The 16,874-nt window shown below is 48.0% G+C and overlaps 2 protein-coding genes across 2 annotated transcripts in view; one reads left to right on the top strand and one right to left on the bottom strand.

Moving 5' to 3' along the window:
- RBKS (ribokinase) overlaps positions 1 to 6,669 on the top strand; it is an 86,092-nt gene extending 79,423 nt beyond the window's left edge. The window contains exon 8 of the mRNA XM_064158351.1: positions 5,410 to 6,669. Within this exon, the coding sequence (XP_064014421.1) occupies positions 5,410 to 5,583 (174 nt within the window). The 3' untranslated portion in view covers positions 5,584 to 6,669. The remainder of the gene's footprint in view (positions 1 to 5,409) is intronic.
- On the bottom strand, positions 5,050 to 12,947 carry MRPL33 (mitochondrial ribosomal protein L33). Its single transcript, XM_064158352.1, has 4 exons — positions 12,781 to 12,947; positions 11,513 to 11,531; positions 9,001 to 9,107; positions 5,050 to 6,903 (listed from the first exon to the last, which is right to left on the bottom strand). Exons 1-4 carry the CDS (start codon positions 12,800 to 12,802, stop codon positions 6,854 to 6,856), a joined length of 198 nt encoding a protein of 65 aa, XP_064014422.1. The 5' UTR covers positions 12,803 to 12,947; the 3' UTR covers positions 5,050 to 6,853.
- Between the last annotated feature and the right edge of the window lie 3,927 nt (positions 12,948 to 16,874).

The raw sequence follows: 16,874 nt of genomic DNA, 5'->3' as shown, positions 1-16,874 counted from the left end.
GTCTGGCCTTTGAATTCAAGCCAGTTTTAGAGGAGAAGGGTGAAAGGATACTGTGGAGAGCCAATGGCATCCTGGCCTGCATCAGGAATGGTGTGGTCAGCAGGAGCAGGGAGGTCATTCTGCCCCTGTACTCTGCACTGCTTAGACCTCACCTTGAGTACTGTGTTCATTTCTGGGCCCCTCAGTTTAGGAGGGACATTGAGATGCTTGAGCGTGTCCAGAGAAGGGCGACGAGGCTGGGGAGAGGCCTTGAGCACAGCCCTACGAGGAGAGGCTGAGGGAGCTGGGATTGGTTAGCCTGGAGAAGAGGAGGCTCAGGGCAGACCTTATTGCTGTCTACAACTACCTGAGGGGTGGTTGTGGCCAGGAGGAGGTTGCTCTCTTCTCTCAGGTGGCCAGCACCAGAACAAGAGGACACAGCCTCAGGCTGTGCCAGGGGAGATTTAGGCTGGAGGTGAGGAGAAAGTTCTTCACTGAGAGAGTCATTGGACACTGGAATGGGCTGCCCGGGGAGGTGGTGGAGTCGCTGTCCCTGGGACTGTTCAAGGCAAGATTGGACATGGCACTTGGTGCCATGGTCTGGCCTTGAGCTCTGTGGTAAAGGGTTGGACTTGATGATCTATGAGGTCTCTTCCAACCCTGATGATACTGTGATACTGTGTGATACTGTGAAATGAGAAAACCAAATTAGAAATCACTCACTGGGGACACTACAGAGCAGTGATCACAAAATGGGATACTGCTAAAAAACACTCAGGAGGCAAACAGTGGTCATTGCCTGCTATCAGAGCAGAAGTAGCAGTACCTGCACTGAGCAAGCCAGGCACAGCCAGCACACATCTCGCTTGCTGAGGGCTTGCATGGAGTGTGGGCAGAGCATCAGGCAGCTCTCATGGGAGACACATCAGCCTGAGGACATGCAACTCAAAAGGCAGCACTGCCAGAGCTGCAGGTTGATGTCACTGTTCTCCATTCCCCCACAGTCCAACTCGACACAGGTGTCCTGGAGTCCTGTACCCCTAAATTCCTCTCCTGCCCGGACTTCGGGGGGGAAGGGGAAAAGCCGCCTGGTTCCCCCCCCCTCGCCTGCCCTGCAGCCGAGAAGGGGGCGGCGACTGCCCCGTGAGTTCCCGCGCTGGAGCCAGGCTGGGATTGGCCGTGCGCTTTCGCGCCTAAAGTGTGGTAACTCTGCCCTTTGTCTAGCGAAGGGTATAAATATTGGGGGTCTTCCCGCCTTTGGGGGTTCCCGCTTTGGATTTTACCTGTGCCTGGACGAGTTCGCTCACTCTCCTGTGCCTGGACTGCAGAGAGATCAAAGGATTCGCGTTACTGTTAGGCACACACCTTTGTCTGCCTAACGACCCTTAACGACCCTTAACGACTCCTGTAGCCGCTGGAGGAGGAAGACCGACTGCACGAGCCAGCCTGAGTGAGTTATTTGGCTTAGCTTAATTTAGTAAGAAACCGCTATTAATTAATAGCAGACTCCTTTTCCAAAAACTGACTTCCAAATATATATAGTCAGATTATTAATGGTATCCTCGTAGAATTCTCATGCAACTGAACCTGTTTATCAAACGAAATTAATCTTTGTATATATAGTTGTGGGGGCGGGTTTTGTAAAAATAAAAAATATCTATTTTTGATAAATTTTCTTCTCGGCCACGAATTATTACTGCCCCTCCGCAACATTATGGCGCAGTGTATGCTGGGTAGTTCAATCATAGAATTTCTACAAGAAAAGGGATGCCTAATCACAGGGCTTGATTTAATTTGGGCTCAGAAAAATTGTAAAAATCCGGAGAAAATCCTGGAGAAATTAGCTGAGCGCTCAGACCCTGTGATTACAGAGTCTCCAACGGAGCATTTCTCTGTTGTTCTGGGGTCAGTCGTGACCCAGACTCTGGCCGAATTTGAAAATTATGAAAAAAGAATTCAGGCCTTGGAAAAGGATTTATTAGCCGAAAAAGCTAAATGCCAAAGTATCTGGGAAAGCATGCTGGCGCAGACAAAGAGCCTGACCGCGGCACTGACTGCCCGGATGAAAGAAAGGCTTGTAACGCCTGCAGACACTACCTCTTCGGTCTCCGTGTCTGAATTTGAATGGAGCGATTCGCGGGAATCGGGGAGAAAGGCAGAGAATGCCCCGAGGGGCTCTTCGGGGGAGAGGAGTTCCCCGAAACCAGGCACAAAAGACTCTGCCAGAGACTCAGAGAATTCCTCTGCACATGCCTCTGCGCGGCAGAAAGCCTCAAAGCCACGCAGAAAGCGCAGGTCCCGACCGGACTCTCCCGTAGCTAGCGGAGAAGAGAGCTCCGGTGAGGAGGGCGCCGCGGTGCACAAGCACGTGTTGCCTGTGATCAGGACTGAGTCCGTGAAGGGCAGAAAAGGCGGTGCAGGGACCACCGTGATCAAAAAACAGTTTACAGATGCACAGCTCAGTGACTTACAAGTCAAATATGCGAGAGATCCTGGGGACTCAGTCGCTGACTATGTGTATCGAGTGTCCCGAGCCGGTGGGGACCGGGTCCTTCTAGACTCGCAGGAAGCTGCTGGAGACTGGGGGGACGATGTGTTCCTGACACGTGAACCCGAGGGGACACACAGCCTCACCGCTCGGATAGCCTACTGGGCAAGCAGTGTCCGTCCAGCCTACCGGGGGGAGCCGACGGAACTAAAGGTCACCAGCTCCTCTGAGCTCATCACTGCTCTCCGCAGACTTGCCTGTGTCCAGGCTATCTATGATAAGGGACATTACGATTGCCCGTTTTATGCCCCTGTGGACCCGGAGAGACTGCACCCTATTATGAAGGGTTTGCCAGCAACTCTGCAAATCCAACTAATGAAGAATGTTGAGAAAATTGAACGTGTGATTGCAGAGAACGATGGTGCTAAAGAGCACGTAATGACTTGGGCTGAACTGTTAACTGACTTGAATGCCCACGGGCTGCAGTTTGGGTTTGGGTCTCCTGAAGGAAAAGGGGCTGGGGAGAGACAGTCTCGTGCTTCTCTCCCAGAAAATCCCAGGACTCTGCGCAGGCAGGTCCGGCCAGTGCAGGACTGCCCCCCCAGGGGGACCGGTCCTTCAGGCTTCTCCCCGAGGGGAAGGGGCAGAGACCCACAGAGTGACTGGAGACCCAGAGAAAAGAACAGTTGGTATAGACAAGCCCTGACTTTAGGGGTACCAAAAACTGTTTTAAGGCAGCTGGCAGACTGGCAACTGAAGGATCTAGTGCGGTGCCTTCAGAAATCGGCTGCAAAATCCAGAGGCAGCCGTGCCAGGGCCAGCGGCAGCGGCACGCCCAGCGGTGGCTCCCAGAGCGGCTCGCCCAGAAGCGGCAGCCCCCCCGCTGGGAACTGCAGCTCGTCCCCAGACAGAAAGGTTAACCCTTTCTCGTCTCCCACACGGGAGGCAAAACACTGAATTAGTGTAATAGTGGCTCGGCAGCTTTTAATGGTCAGCAGTCACGGGGAGAGCTGCAGAAGCCCCCAGAATAAAGACCTGCTGCCTAGGTGAGCCACGTGGTCACTGACCACCTGCCCCAGTACAAAAGGCCAACCTATAGGGGTAGTGCCAATGGCATGGGGTAAACCCAGAGGCTTATATGCCTGGGAAGCCCTAGATGCAAATGGAAAAGGCCACCGGATCAGTACACGGTGGATCGTCCCCAACTATTAATTGCTAAGCCTGGCCTTCATAGGCCGAGGCAGGTTTTGTCTCCTTACAGGTTAAGGTCGAGGCACAGGACCAGTTCCTGACCACCTGACCAGCACCTGGGAAAGGGAGAACCAGCTACACGGGAGATGGAGTCATATCACCGGGGTGGCCAGTGGATGATGGCATCCGGACCCACGGACTGTGACCTCCAGCCATGGACTCAGAGCATCTAAGGCTCTGCCATGAACTTGGTTGCTCTACCAGGAACAGAGCAATCTTCAAATGGACTGTGTAGCTTTATTAATACTGTTTGGGCTATTGTTAAGCCTTGTTAAGTATTGTTAAATATTGTTGGGGCGATTAATGTATTGTTAATGTTGGAAAAGGCTAAGCCATATATATATATTAATAGGTTCCTAAATTGAAGGGGGATCACCTCTCACTCAAGTTCTAGACAAAGATGCTCATTACCACCGGGGTGGGATGTCCTGGAGTCCTGTACCCCTAAATTCCTCTCCTGCCCGGACTTCGGGGGGGAAGGGGAAAAGCCGCCTGGTTCCCCCCCCCTCGCCTGCCCTGCAGCCGAGAAGGGGGCGGCGACTGCCCCGTGAGTTCCCGCGCTGGAGCCAGGCTGGGATTGGCCGTGCGCTTTCGCGCCTAAAGTGTGGTAACTCTGCCCTTTGTCTAGCGAAGGGTATAAATATTGGGGGTCTTCCCGCCTTTGGGGGTTCCCGCTTTGGATTTTACCTGTGCCTGGACGAGTTCGCTCACTCTCCTGTGCCTGGACTGCAGAGAGATCAAAGGATTCGCGTTACTGTTAGGCACACACCTTTGTCTGCCTAACGACCCTTAACGACCCTTAACGACTCCTGTAGCCGCTGGAGGAGGAAGACCGACTGCACGAGCCAGCCTGAGTGAGTTATTTGGCTTAGCTTAATTTAGTAAGAAACCGCTATTAATTAATAGCAGACTCCTTTTCCAAAAACTGACTTCCAAATATATATAGTCAGATTATTAATGGTATCCTCGTAGAATTCTCATGCAACTGAACCTGTTTATCAAACGAAATTAATCTTTGTATATATAGTTGTGGGGGCGGGTTTTGTAAAAATAAAAAATATCTATTTTTGATAAATTTTCTTCTCGGCCACGAATTATTACTGCCCCTCCGCAACAACAGGTTGCAAAACTTGCCTCAGAAATGGGTAGTTTATGTGATAGACACAGCACATACCTTCCTTAGAGGGACCTCTTTAATGAAAAGAAGCTAAGTTCTGTAGGCATCAAAATGTATTGCACTGCAATTAGGAATTTACAGACACCACAGGCCACATGACTTTTTTCCCCTTTTCTCTGTCCCTTCTACCACTGCCCTTTATGAAAAACAGAAGTTAAATGAGAAAAATAGCTTTAATGAAACATTCAGGTTGAGAAATCAGAATCAGGCACTCCAGCAACAGGAAATTTGACAAGCAGTGTTTAGAACAGCATTTTTCTGAACTGTAGCACTCTTGCATTTCTTTTTCTTGAAGTTTAAGCCTCTTGATTCAAGAGCTGAGCACAAAGACAGTATGGTGGTGTTAGTTTAACATAGCAGAATTTCCCAAGCACAGAAAAGTGAATTGAACTCAGTCCCTGAACAATTTCCCGACTCCTGCAGTCAGTGCTGCAACTTTTTGTCTTTCCAGTAAATGCACCTGAATTGTGTCCCTGTGTGAGTGGGCTTAAACTTGTTTGTTATTTTATTCTAGGGAGCTGGAGACAGTTTTGTGGGAGCACTGGCCTTCTACCTGGCTTACTATCCCCAGTTACCCATGGAGGAAATGATCAGGAAATCCAACTGTGTTGCATCAGTGAGCGTCCAGGCATCAGGGACACAATCTTCATATCCTTACAGGAAGGACTTGCCACAGGACCTTTTCTAATTGACATTGTCTAGCTCAGTGTACTGATTTTATCTTTTCCCAGATAGCATTATTCTCCTGACTGCACTGAGGTTCTCTGCTAACTGGAAACACCAGGAAAGTCTCTGCTTCTTATTTGAGGAATCCTGTTAATTCCTGTTCTACAACAGTAAGACAAGATGGGGGTGGTGGGTCTTATGAACACAGCACGGCAGGTCTCTCTGGTCCCAGGCACAACTACTGGGCTTGTGGCCATCCCACACAATGTGCTATACTGTACTGTACTGCACAAAATTTACAGCAAAATGTCTGGAGGATACAGGCCTTCTGGTGGTAATTTTTACCAGAACTGCTGATGTGTGATGCCAGCATGTGAAGCAGAATGTGAGCTTTGAAACTGCAACTTCAGGCCGCAGCTGCAGACACCAGAGCCAGCATTTGGCTGGTAACGAAGCACTGAACATCAAGCCCTGGCCCATCTCTTCCCACATGCCTGAGATGGGGGCTGCCACCTTGCACTCTGGTTCTGCCAGGCTATGGAACATCCCTCAAACTGGAAAAGGGATGAGACTGCTGCTGAAGCAGACTTTGGAAAACGTCTCTAGCCGTATTGCTTTAAACATAGGTGGGCTAGTTAAAGAATAACTTCCAAAACCATCAGTGAACTACTGTGGCTGCTTTCTTTATGCCTGACAAAAAACAAGGAGAGAAGAATCCATTCTGCTTGCCTTACTGGAAATAATTCAGCCATTTTAGCAGCGGTCATAGCTTATCCAAAAGCTCATCTTATTTCACCAGCTGCCCACTGGTGTTCTTCCTTTCCTAGGAAGGAGCCAGTGCAACGCTACCCCTCCAAGGAATGACACCAAGTCGCGGTCACTACTGTTGAATCTGTGGCTGGTAGGTTAGAAAAACTTGCAATCCTGCCATTGAATTCCTGCTGTGGAAAATGTTAATTTTTATTGCCTTATAAAACAATAGCTCCTTTGAAGATTACAGCCTGTTTCACAATGGAAAACACAGACAATGGGATTTGCTATTTAATTTTTTTAATTGAGTACTGTAAAAATAACTCAAAAGATAAATAAATGTTACTGTGATGATCTATGTCCAGACGTTAAGAATTTTCTCTGTCTACATTGTTTTATTCACAATGGCCTTCAAATCACAGGAGATGGTGATTCTAGTTCATTTCCTCTCTTTTCAGACCGTGTTGCTCGATTTCTGAGTCGACGTTCAGCCTGTCCTCCCCCCAGCTCGTCCTCACGCATAAATCAAGCTCAGTCATTGTTCAGATAGAGCGGATTTTCTTCTTCTCTGTGAAGAGGACACGTTGTTTTGCTATAGGAAAAAAAAGGATCTGTTAAGAAGCCTGAAGTGCTACGATGCAATTCAGTGACCCTACATCCCTCGCTCCTGGCTTTCTCTGCTGCTTAAATGAGTGTGGAGCAACCGACTGGCACAGCACTGCTGTTAACCGACTCTTGGATGAGTTTAGTAGTGCTTTCACTTTACCACACGCAATTTTTAGCTCCTAAGAGGTCCATTTTACCTCTGTAAAAATAAGTATCAGGAGCTTGGTGGCTTCAACTGCTCTGCATGACTATTATGGGTCACAGCTACTCCATGTCAGGGTGAAAAATAGGCTTTTACTGCTTTATACTACTCTTCAGAGCCCAAACAACTACAGATGAGCCAGATCTAGCTGGTCTCTCAAACTGACTGAAAAGTTAGCTAAGTGGATCTCTCAACAAGGCACAAACTGACCTCCAATGCTTGATGCAGATGTTAACAAAGTCAGTTCTACTACAGGTTAGGCATAGCAAATCCATTACTTAATATAAAATAACTGAATAAAACCACAAGACAAATAAAAAGTGATGCCTTAGAAACCACCCCTGGATTAAACTTCACGTGTGAATGCTTTGGAAAGCTGTGCAAGAGCAATCCATGCAGTAACAAAATCTCTTCCTCCACGTAAAAGTTTCACTTTAAGAAACATGGCAACTTAGTAACACATGCTGTTGCTGGAGTTAGGAGGTAGCAAAATTTGGGCACTGCTGACACTACTTCACCAAAAAGCTTCATTCTGTGGAGATCCCAGGTTTGAGAAGTACAAAACATAAGGTGAAAATGCATGCCAAGTGAAAATGAATCCAAACATATTCCTGATGAGAGTTGGTATCTAGACTCAAATTTACTTCCCTTCACACATGCACCACTTTCTCACATCAGTTTCTCCCTTGTGTTCTACTACAGTGTACAAAGAGCAGAGCTTTTTTTCCCCTTAATTCCAACTTCATAATTCAACAACCTACTACAGGTTCTGTAACAGAAGCACTACTTAGCCTGAGCTCTCCGCTCTTCATATTTCCTACGAGTTGCGGAGCTTCTGGAGGATCACTTTGCACAATGTTTCAATGCAGCAATTTAAACTTTCCTTATTCAATAAAACAATCCCAATGATCTCAGATTCCCCTTCTGCATGAAACTCAGGAGGAGAGCTACAACCTCTGTCAGCATCGGTGCTTTGCTGAGAGCAGGCTGCTTCTCCAGTGGTTTCTCTCCACTGCCCCAAAGCTTCTGTACTGTTAGATCTGAATCTGAAAAGGTTACTCATCTAATAAGAACATTAAATTGTAAGGAAAAAATAAGCTTGAAGCATGTAACTGCTGAGCTGCTCAATACATTTCTACAGATTTAAATAGGTTGGGTTTTGGTCTAACCACCATGCTCGTTTTAGAATTTAAACAAGGCCAAGCTAGGTTTCCTCAAATTAAGCTTTTTTGATTAACTGCATGCTGGTTTCTCCCCCAGAAACTTGAGCATTTAGTCACTTCCCAAAAAGCTCAGGGAACAAAAGGCAGCTTGGCAAGTGCTATAACCCTCTAATATCAGATTCACAAACTGAAAGTCTGCAAGGACCAGAGGAACATATGAGAACCCACAAACTCATCTGGAGAGTGTAATCATTTGTGGAAGTGTAAGAACTTGTGTTTATTTCTTTAGAAGTCCATTTTTTAAACAATTGTTAAAATTCATTGTCAAGAGCACCCATGGCAGCTTAACAGGACACTTCTATTGATGCATTCTTTGTGGCTGCTTGTGGGAGGTAGCAGAGTCTAACAAACCACACAAAGAAACAGAATGAAAGAACTCTTCTGTCACTTTGCTTTGCCACTGACATGTGGCATGGCTGTCATCAAAGACTGATGTGTCAGGCAAGTCATTACTGTTTCACTGCAACAATCTGTAAAATGAGGGTAACATTTACTTCCCACTGGAATGTCATGAAGAACAGCAACTGTACAGTCATCTGAGTATGAAACATGTTATGACATAGTCTGCTTAGTTTGGAAAAATCCTGTTATATTCCAGTCTTTAGCACAACACACTCAGAGAAGTTTATATGGGCTGACTTCTTCCCCAGGCTCTTACCGATGGGATCGTATCTCAGCAAGACCAGTTTTTCCTGCAGTCGGAGTCTCCTTATGTTGAAACCATAGCCCGTCTCAGCTGCACTTTGCATCCTCACCAGAATGTATCTAAAGTCAGGAGGAATGTCTGTGTCAGTGTACAGACTCACAGCAACAGCCTGCCACTGTCTGCCACGGTGTGGTCAAGTGGACAGAATGTAAGCCCAGAGAGAAGTAGCTTCTCCACAAAAGTGTAACAGGCGAGGAAGAGAAAAAAGGGGAAAAAAGAATAAAAACATACCAATATACAACCGAGTCACTATGGTTTAAAAGATAATGGCAAGAGAGGAAGGATGATGTTTGGGCTGTAGATAACAATGTATCATGGACTATCACTTCCACATGCACAGAGGAACAAGAAGATAAAACGTAGCAAGAGGCATGCAAAAGGGAAGTACAATACTTTGGCACTGTCCATCCCATGAGATACAGGGCTTGATGTTGTCCCAGCCACAGGAACCACCTTCCCCACTGGAGGAGTCTCTGTGGGGCAGACTGGCACCAGCTACAGTTTCTCTGGGAGCAGTGCAAGCCATGAAACTGAGAAAGCCACCCCCACCCTGGAAGTATGCAGAGATCCCCACAGCTTCTCAGACAGACACAGGGCATCTTCTAACGTTTCAAAAGTAAGGTTAAACCCTTCAAGCAGTCTGTAAATTATATCTTTATCTTCATTGTGATATAGAGATTAATACATTCCTTCATGTGGGCATTCAGTTAACTTTGCTGGATTTTCCTACTTCTAATAAGAAATGGTCTGTCAGTATTATCCTTGAAGAGACATCTATTCATCCTCACTTGTGCACCTCTGACCAGTGTACTTCTTCCAGCTCTCCCTTTCCAGTTTTGCAATCCCATTTACTGTTGACTTCAAGATAGAAAAATAATAGATTTCTGCAGACCAACAGACCAAACCTAGTCTAGAGATTATCCTCAGTTATTGTCCTCTCTCCTGGACCCTACTGCAGGTGTGACAGGTAGCACTCGTACCCCTGCAGACTCCTTCTATACCTCACCCACTTCCTCAAAGCCTCTGTGCAGTCTCTCCTTTCCAGGGGAATCAGTGGTATTAATGTGACCAGGCCTTGAAATTCTTGTGCATTGTGTGTCCAAGGCCAAGCTCCTTCTGAACAATACACCTTGTTAAAAAAACCTACTGCCCAATGAAGAAATTTAAGTAGAAGCAACAGGGAAAGCCACAGGGACGCAGGGAGAAAAGGAGAGTACAGAAGGATAAATAGTAAAAGGAGATAACATACACCTGAAGTATGTACAGGACTATGCAAAGAACAGAGACAGGAACGTTGGAGGAATAAAAGAAGGGGTAGTGAGGAAATCACTACATTACCATTAGCAAAAGAATTTTTTAAAGCTGCTTTTTCACTTCACAGAAACATCCTGCTGTGCTGTGTTTGTTTCCATGATCAGGTAGCAGTAGAACACTAAGATGTCAAACTGCTCTCTTCCCTGTCAGATGCATACTTAGGATTTCAAATTAAGAAACCAATTCCTGACAATTGGGCACACATCCTGTAAAAGAAGAATCTCTTCAAACCTAGAAACTGGCTGGTATGGCACTGCTGGAGGTTGAATCTTTCAAAAAAACCAAACAACCAAACAGAAGGTGTACCCAAGACCTTAGTTCCCAAGGCTGTGCAGTACCAGATGTAATGCAGTGGAATATATCCACATAAATGTATCACTTCAGCCTCTTGGATTTGCCTAGCAAATCTTCTTTAAAATAGGAAGTCATTCTCTCCACATGATCTTGTCTCCTTGCATCTACACTGTAGGAGTGCTGGCATGCTGAAAACTACATACTCCTTCCTTTCCAACACTTAAAACACATCAACTTTCTTTAAGGGAACTGCAACTTTCTTCCAGAGCCCAGTAATATCTCTCCCTGAGCTGCACTGCAGTGCAAATCAAGATGCCCAGAGCACTGACTACACCCCATCCACTCCTCACGTATCAGCATATGAATATGCTAAAACAGGGAAGTGTTCTGCATCCTGCCATGAGAAAGGGTCACAGCACCTGCCCAGAGCCCAGCCTGCAAAGACCCATGGACCTTGGGTTGCCCTCCTCAGCTAAAAAAATGTGAAAGTTAAATAAGAGGAAGATCATGTGGATAATGTAGAGCCTTTATTTATTCATAAGCACAGGAGCATGCTTCCCCTGCACAGGGCTCTTTGGATGTTACAGCTCTGCTCAACCTGACAGCCCATTGGACAAAACCTGCCTTTGTTGCCTTTTTAGAACCTAGAGGATTTTTCACACTCTTCTGTACTTACCTGAAAACTAAGTAAGAAAAGACACACATGCAGAAGGACAGAAAGGACACAGCTAGACTCACGGAATGCAATTCTCTGAGGTACACTACAAAATATTACACTTCTCTGTATCTTTTTAAGTCACTTGAATATACAGAGCAGTAAGAGAAATCAAAGACCAGTGAGGAAAACATCACTTACTTAGATTTGCTCTTGGCCACTTATTTTTTTTGCAGCATGAGAGAGAGAAAAAGAAAGAAGAAACAATTATCATTTCATCTTGTTTCCTTTATATGCAACATATAAAGATTAAGAGTTTTCCACTGCCTCACTCTGCAATACCCCAGAGAGACTGTGCAAACAAATTTACTGTCACAGAATAAATGCCCCTAATCCTTCCATCTATGTGGTTCCTAGTGACTGTGACACTTTTTCCATCATACCACCTTTATGGGTGTACAAATGCAGCGTAAGCACAACAGACTGCGCTTGTTGCAGCCTCCAGACGTTTTCACTATAAAGCTCCAATGCTGAATATGAATTCACTAGATGAATACACAAGATGGGTATGAATTAACACTGCTGCTGCAAACTGCAGGATCCCTCTGCCCTACTTGCTGACACCTACCCGTGCTCCAGTTCCTACTGTGTGGCCATATGGTGAACCAGGTCGGGGAGCTGTACTGAGATGAGACTAACCGCAGGTTGGCTTTAGGTCCCCTGATCTAACCCACTACATCGCATGAAATGAGCAATATTACTTTTTTTTCCCTGTCATCGCGGTGAATTTAATCATAAATGTGCATAAAGTAAAAAGAAAACTATGTTGTTTTAATTGATCATCTCTATTCAGTCTATGCAATTCTTCTTAGCCTATCTTCTTAGCCTCCGGCCAGCCTCCTCTTGCGCTGTTCCTGCACCACGCCCCAGGCCTGTCCAGGTGCCGCGATAGGCACATCCATCACCTCATACTCTCCCCAGTCCTCACTCCAACTCCCTCCAGCAACTTCCTGCTTTTCCACTCAAGCGCTGAACCCTCCTAACCTCACTTCTGAGCTTCCCAAGGTCCGCTTCCCCTAAGTTCCCCACCTCCGACCCTGCCACAGGGAACCCTACCAACAGCACCGCCCACAAGCCCCACCGGCTTAGCCTACGGCCCTTGCCGCTCTTCCCCTCCCACAGAGGCCGCCCTGCCAGGCGAGCACGGAGGCCCACCCGCCCGGAGGCCGCCGGCTCCGCGTCCCCAGGGCAGGCGGGGACACGCTCGGCCCCAAGCGGGGATACGCTGGGCCCAGCGCGGGCGCCCCGCCCGGCGGGAGGCGGCGCAGGGCGCGGCGGGAGGCGCAGGCGCTGCGGCCGGAGGACACGGGGGGCAGTCAGCCGCAACCGGCCCCCACACCGCCCCGAACCCGCCCCGCGCCTGCCGCCGCCTGCCCCCACCCAGTCCCGCTGCTCCCCGCCTCACTCACAAGCCGCCACCGTTAGGAACATGACGGCGCTCCTCACGGAACCTCCCGGGCGAGTCCCGCCGTCACCGCCCACACCACGTCCGGGTCGCCCGGCAGAAGTGCTTCCGAGGCGCGCTGGGGCCCGCAGCCCTCCCGCCTGGCGGCGCGCCCGGAGCCTCCGCTCCCGCCCCCCGAGTGCGCAGGCGGGGCACGGTGACCGTCAGCGGCTGCCGTCAGCGGCTGCGGGTGTCGCGGCCCGGCTGCGTGTGACGGCTGCGGTAGCGCCGGCCAGGCGCAGGGCGTGCGGCCTGTGTCCTTCGAGTGCCCCGGGGCCTAATGCTGCTTCTGCCATGCAGGCTAGAGGAGCCCGCGCCCCTGCAGCGGCTGGCTTAGGCCGCGGAGCCCATGCAGAGCGGGCTGTGTCTGCTCTGAGAGCCCAACAGCCACCGGGAGCGCAGTGATGAGCCCCGACTGTGACAGGGGCCTGCTCCTGCAGCGGTGTCCTTCGACACGTCTGCTGACCTCTGTTCCCTTTTGCCTAGAAAGGGAGGTGCAGCCATGGCATCGGAGGCCTCGAGGCGTCACACAGCCCTTCGGTATTCAGGAGATGCTGTGCAAAGGCAACGGACAGAGAGGCTCAAGGGCTCACTGTGGCAAGTTTTCATGCCCTTCTGACCCACTTAATAAGCTGTAAGATGTGTAAGCAAGTGGTGAACTGTTCAGTGAATAAGAAATTGGCTGGCTGGTCTCCTGGAGGCACTACTGAGACAGAAGAACAGTGAAGAGGTGATTTGGTACAGTCACCATGACTTCACCAAGGGCAAATCCTGCCTGGCAAACCTGGTGGCCGCCTATGAACAAGTCACAACATTCATAGATGAGGGGCGAGCAACTGCTTTAATTTACCTGGACCTGAGCAAGGCCTTTGACACTGTCCCACATCACATCCTGGTCTCCAAGCTGGTGACACATGGGTTTGATGGGTGGACTACTAGATGGATACAGAACTGGCTTGATAGCTGCACCCAAAGAGTGGCTGCACCCAAAGAGTGGCTGTTAATGGGTCCATGTCCAAGTGGAGGCCAGTGACGAGCAGAGTCCTTCAGGAGTCAGTCCTGGGACCAATCTTGTTCAACATCTTTGTTGGTGACATGGACAGAGGCATTGAGTGCACCCTCAGCAAGTTCGTGGACGACACCAAGCTGTGTGGTGCAGCAGACACACTGGAGGGCAGGGATGCCAGCCAGAGAGACCTGGACAGGCTGAAGAGGTAGGCCCAAGCCAATCTTATGAGGTTCAACAAGACCAAGTGCAAGGTCCTGCATCTGGGTCAAGGCAATCCCAAGTACAAATACAGGCTGGGCAGTGAGTGGCTTGAGAGCAGCCCTGAGGAGAGGGACTTGGGGGTGCTGGTGGACAAGAAGCTCAACATGAGTCAGCAGTGTGCACTTGCAGCCTAGAGGGCCAACCAGAGACTGGTCTGCATCAGGAGAAATGTGGCCAGCAGGTCAAGGAAGGTGATTCTCCCCTTCTATTCTGGTTTGGTGAGACCCTTAATGGAGTACTGCAAAGAGGGATGTGGAAATGCTGGGGCATGCCCAGAGAAGGGCCACGATGATGGTCAGAGGGTGGGAGCACCTCTCCTGGTGGGGCACTTAGTGCCATGGTCTGGTTGATTGGACAGGGCTGGGCGGTAGGTTGGACTGGATGATCTTGGAGGTCTCTGAGGTGACCTTATTGTGGCCTTCCAGTATCTGAAGGGGGTCTACAAAAAAGCTGGGGAGGGACTTTTTAGGCTATCAGGTAGTGACAGGCCTAGGGGAAATGGAGCAAAACTGGAGGTGGGTAGGTTCAGCCTGGACATGAGGAGGAAGTTGTTCAGCATGAGAGTGGTGAGAGCCTGGAATGGGTTGCCCAGGGAGGTGGTTGAGGCCCCATGGCTGGAGGTGTTTAAGGCCAGGCTGGATGAGGCTGTGGCCAGCCTGATCTAGGGTAGGGTGTCCCTGCCCATGGCAGGGGGGGTTGGAACTGGATGATCCTTGTGATCTCTTCCAGCCCTGACTGATTCTATGATTCTGTGATTTTATGATCGCATCCAGAATGTAGTGGTCAGCAGCTTGATATCCAGGTGGAGATGGGTAACAGGTGATGCCCATCAGGGGTCAGTACTGCAACAAGTGTTGTTCCACTATCTGTATCGATGACAAGGACAGTGCAGTTGAGTGCCCTCTCCATAAGTCTGCAGGTGACACTGAGCTGAGTGGTGCAACTGGCATGCCATAAGGACAGGATGTTATCCAGAGGGATCTGAAAAGGCTTGCAAAGTGGGTCCCTGTGAACCTCAAAATGTTCAACAAGGCTAATAAGTGCGAGGTCCTGCACTTGAGTCAGGGCAATCCTCCGTGTCAGTACAAGCTTCAGGATGAAGGGATTGAGAGCAGGCCTGTAGAGAAGGACTAGGGAGTACTGGTGCATGAGGAACTTTGTAGTTTAACTTTGACATTTAAAAATTAAAGTATGAGTATCTCACATCATTCTTACATTTTTGACAATAAGCTTTTCTTACACATACTTTGTGGTTTTCTAGCTTTGTTCCTTTTTTTTAAAACATCAGAAATAACTATGCCACTTCAGGTTGTTAAATAACCTTCAGGAAATTGCTTGTATAATCTGATTTATGATTCATATGTGGATTCAAATCTGTATTTCTTGAGGGACAAAGGGGTTGATAACCTTCTGTGTTAGCAAATCGTGATAGGGTAGATGAAGAAACTACATGAGCTGATAGACCAAAAGGCCAAACAGATCCTGAGCTGCTTCAAAAAAAACATGGCCAGCAGGTCAAGAGAGATGGTTTTGCCACTCCACTCTGGTGAGACTTCACCTTGAGTGCTGTGTCCAGCTGTGTAGTCCTCAGCACAAGAATGACCTGAACCTGTTGGAACAGGTCCAGAAGAGGGCTGGGTAACTTCTATGAGGACAGGCTGAGAGAGTTGGGGGTGTTCAGCTTGAAGAGCAGGACTTACTGTGACCTTCCAATACTATACAAAAGATGTGGACAATCTTCAGCAAGGCCTCTTGCAACAGGGCAAGGGGCAATGGTTTTGAAATAAAAGAAGACAGATTTGGACTAGATATAAGGAGAGAATTTTTTTACATGAAGGTGGTGAAACACTGGAACAGCTTGTCCAGAAAGGTGGTAGAAGCCCCATGCTTGGAGACATTCATGGTCAGATTGGACAGGGCTCTGAGCCACCTGATCATTGCAGGGTGTTGGACTAGAAGATCTTAAAAGATCCCTTCCAACCCACACTACTCTTTTTTTCTTATCCTCTAAAGAATTCTCAGAAGCTCTGTGCCTTAGTCCTTTTTTCCTCTTCCACCAATTAAGTAAAATTCAATTAATCAAAACATCAGCTTGACATATTTAGAAGGAAAGCAAGGCCCAGAATGTATAATAACATGCAGTGAATTTCATATTCAGTGGCATGAAAACAAGTGTCTGACCTTATAAGAGCCTGGAACAAGACACCTCAAGGAAAGCAGTGCTGCTGGTGTCAAGTGTTTACTTGATAGGTTGTTTCAGTTCCATTATTTCCAATTGCTCCTTAATGATACAACATTTCAGTCTTCACTATTTGGTCTTCAGCAGTATAAATCTAGTAGTTACATAATCTGCCCATGAATATCAGAGTGAGAACTTGAAAACATTTGAGATGATAAAATGTGAGTGCTGTAAGACTTCCTTTCTTTGATCTGCATTATTGCCTCAGTCAGAGCACAGACTGAAATGGAATGGGATTGCCAACCTCCTGACTTCACTGCCAGGAATATAAATCAACATTAAGGATGATTTTAAAGTGAAATAGCAAGTTAAACATTTGTACAAACACATCATCAAATAGAGGCTACGCTGCCTCTTTTTAAACCCCTTGCCTGTTGGCAAAAAGAAAACTGTTCCACTGACATTTTCTCTGCTCTGCTGTGACAAGGGCTGCATAAATATAGACACTGCAGATTAGAATAGACTTCAGCAATGTTCAGATTCCTTTCTAGCAGCCTCTTCTGAGACAATTTTCCATCTCTATGGGTGAAAAACAAGGAGTCTAAAACTG

This window comes from Pogoniulus pusillus, chromosome 18, assembly GCF_015220805.1.
Source record: "Pogoniulus pusillus isolate bPogPus1 chromosome 18, bPogPus1.pri, whole genome shotgun sequence".
Classification (NCBI taxonomy): domain Eukaryota; kingdom Metazoa; phylum Chordata; class Aves; order Piciformes; family Lybiidae; genus Pogoniulus; species Pogoniulus pusillus.
The sequence above is the reverse complement of the archived record's forward strand: the minus strand, read 5'-3'. Positions and strand labels throughout refer to the sequence as shown.